Consider the following 1009-nt stretch of genomic DNA (forward strand, 5'->3'; position numbering starts at 1 on the left):
TATATATGGATTTAAGTCTAGCCTAAGATAATATATATGGATTTAGGACTAGCCTAAGATAATATATATGGATTTAGGACTAGCCTAAGTTAATATGTATGGATTTAGGTCTAGCCTAAGTTAATATATATGGATTTAGGTCTAGCCTAAATCTCATAAGTTGGCTAAACCTTGTTTAATATTATTGGGTTAAAATATTGTTTACAGTTAGGGTACACAACTGATGAACCTATTCATTCTAATCATTATAAAGTAAGATTAGTATATTACATTAACTATATATTCTTTACTGAGTTGATTTTCATTTGTGATCTAATTATGTAGATTGCTTTGATCAGAAATTAATGTTAAAATTGTATAATACTATCATGCATTTTTTTTGTAGAAACGATTGTGACACCAAATCAAAAGAAACATTATTATTATCATCGGAAGTTTCAGGAAGTTCCAGGAGTTGATGAGTGTGAAGTAGGAGATGTAGTCTGTCTGTTTGAAGCAAATGAGCAGTTCAAAAGAAACAAGTATATATATGATTTTAATTGAATAATGTATTGAAATGTAAAAATATTTGTCTTGTTTTAAGAAATTACTATTTAAGTAGTTTTTGGTATTAGTTTCTCTCATGAGACATGCAGTTACCCCAGAGCCTATGAATTAAATGTTGTTTCTTGTTGTGTGCATTTTTACATAAACTTTGTCATGATAAGCTTCTTTCCTAAATTTATATTTATAAAAAGAATACAAGAAATCTTTTAAGTAGTAACCTGAAAGTGTGTGCCATTTTCAACACTTGAGGGAGTGTGATATTCAGGTACGCAGATAAGTTAAATAGCTTCAAAAATAAGGATTTATGACTGTTAAAATAGACTGAACACAGACAAGTAAACGTCTCAAAATGAACAGTAATAAAGTAACAAATTACTAGTAAACATTTCAGAAGGAATAATGGCTGGAGACGGCTTGAATGGGTAAGTGAAGAAAAACTTTAATATAACAGCAAATGTACAAC

General features: G+C 28.8%; 1 protein-coding gene across 1 annotated transcript in view; it reads left to right on the plus strand.

Annotated features, from left to right (window-relative positions):
- LOC106476247 (NADH dehydrogenase [ubiquinone] 1 beta subcomplex subunit 10-like) overlaps window positions 1-1009 on the plus strand; it is a 9468-nt gene that overhangs the window by 2478 nt on the left and 5981 nt on the right. The window contains exon 2 of the mRNA XM_013936911.2: window positions 386-521. Coding sequence (XP_013792365.1) covers window positions 386-521 — 136 coding nt within the window. The remainder of the gene's footprint in view (window positions 1-385; window positions 522-1009) is intronic.

Source organism: Limulus polyphemus, unplaced genomic scaffold (genome assembly GCF_000517525.1).
Source record: "Limulus polyphemus unplaced genomic scaffold, Limulus_polyphemus-2.1.2 Scaffold10127, whole genome shotgun sequence".
In the NCBI taxonomy this organism is placed as follows: Eukaryota; Metazoa; Arthropoda; class Merostomata; order Xiphosura; family Limulidae; genus Limulus; species Limulus polyphemus.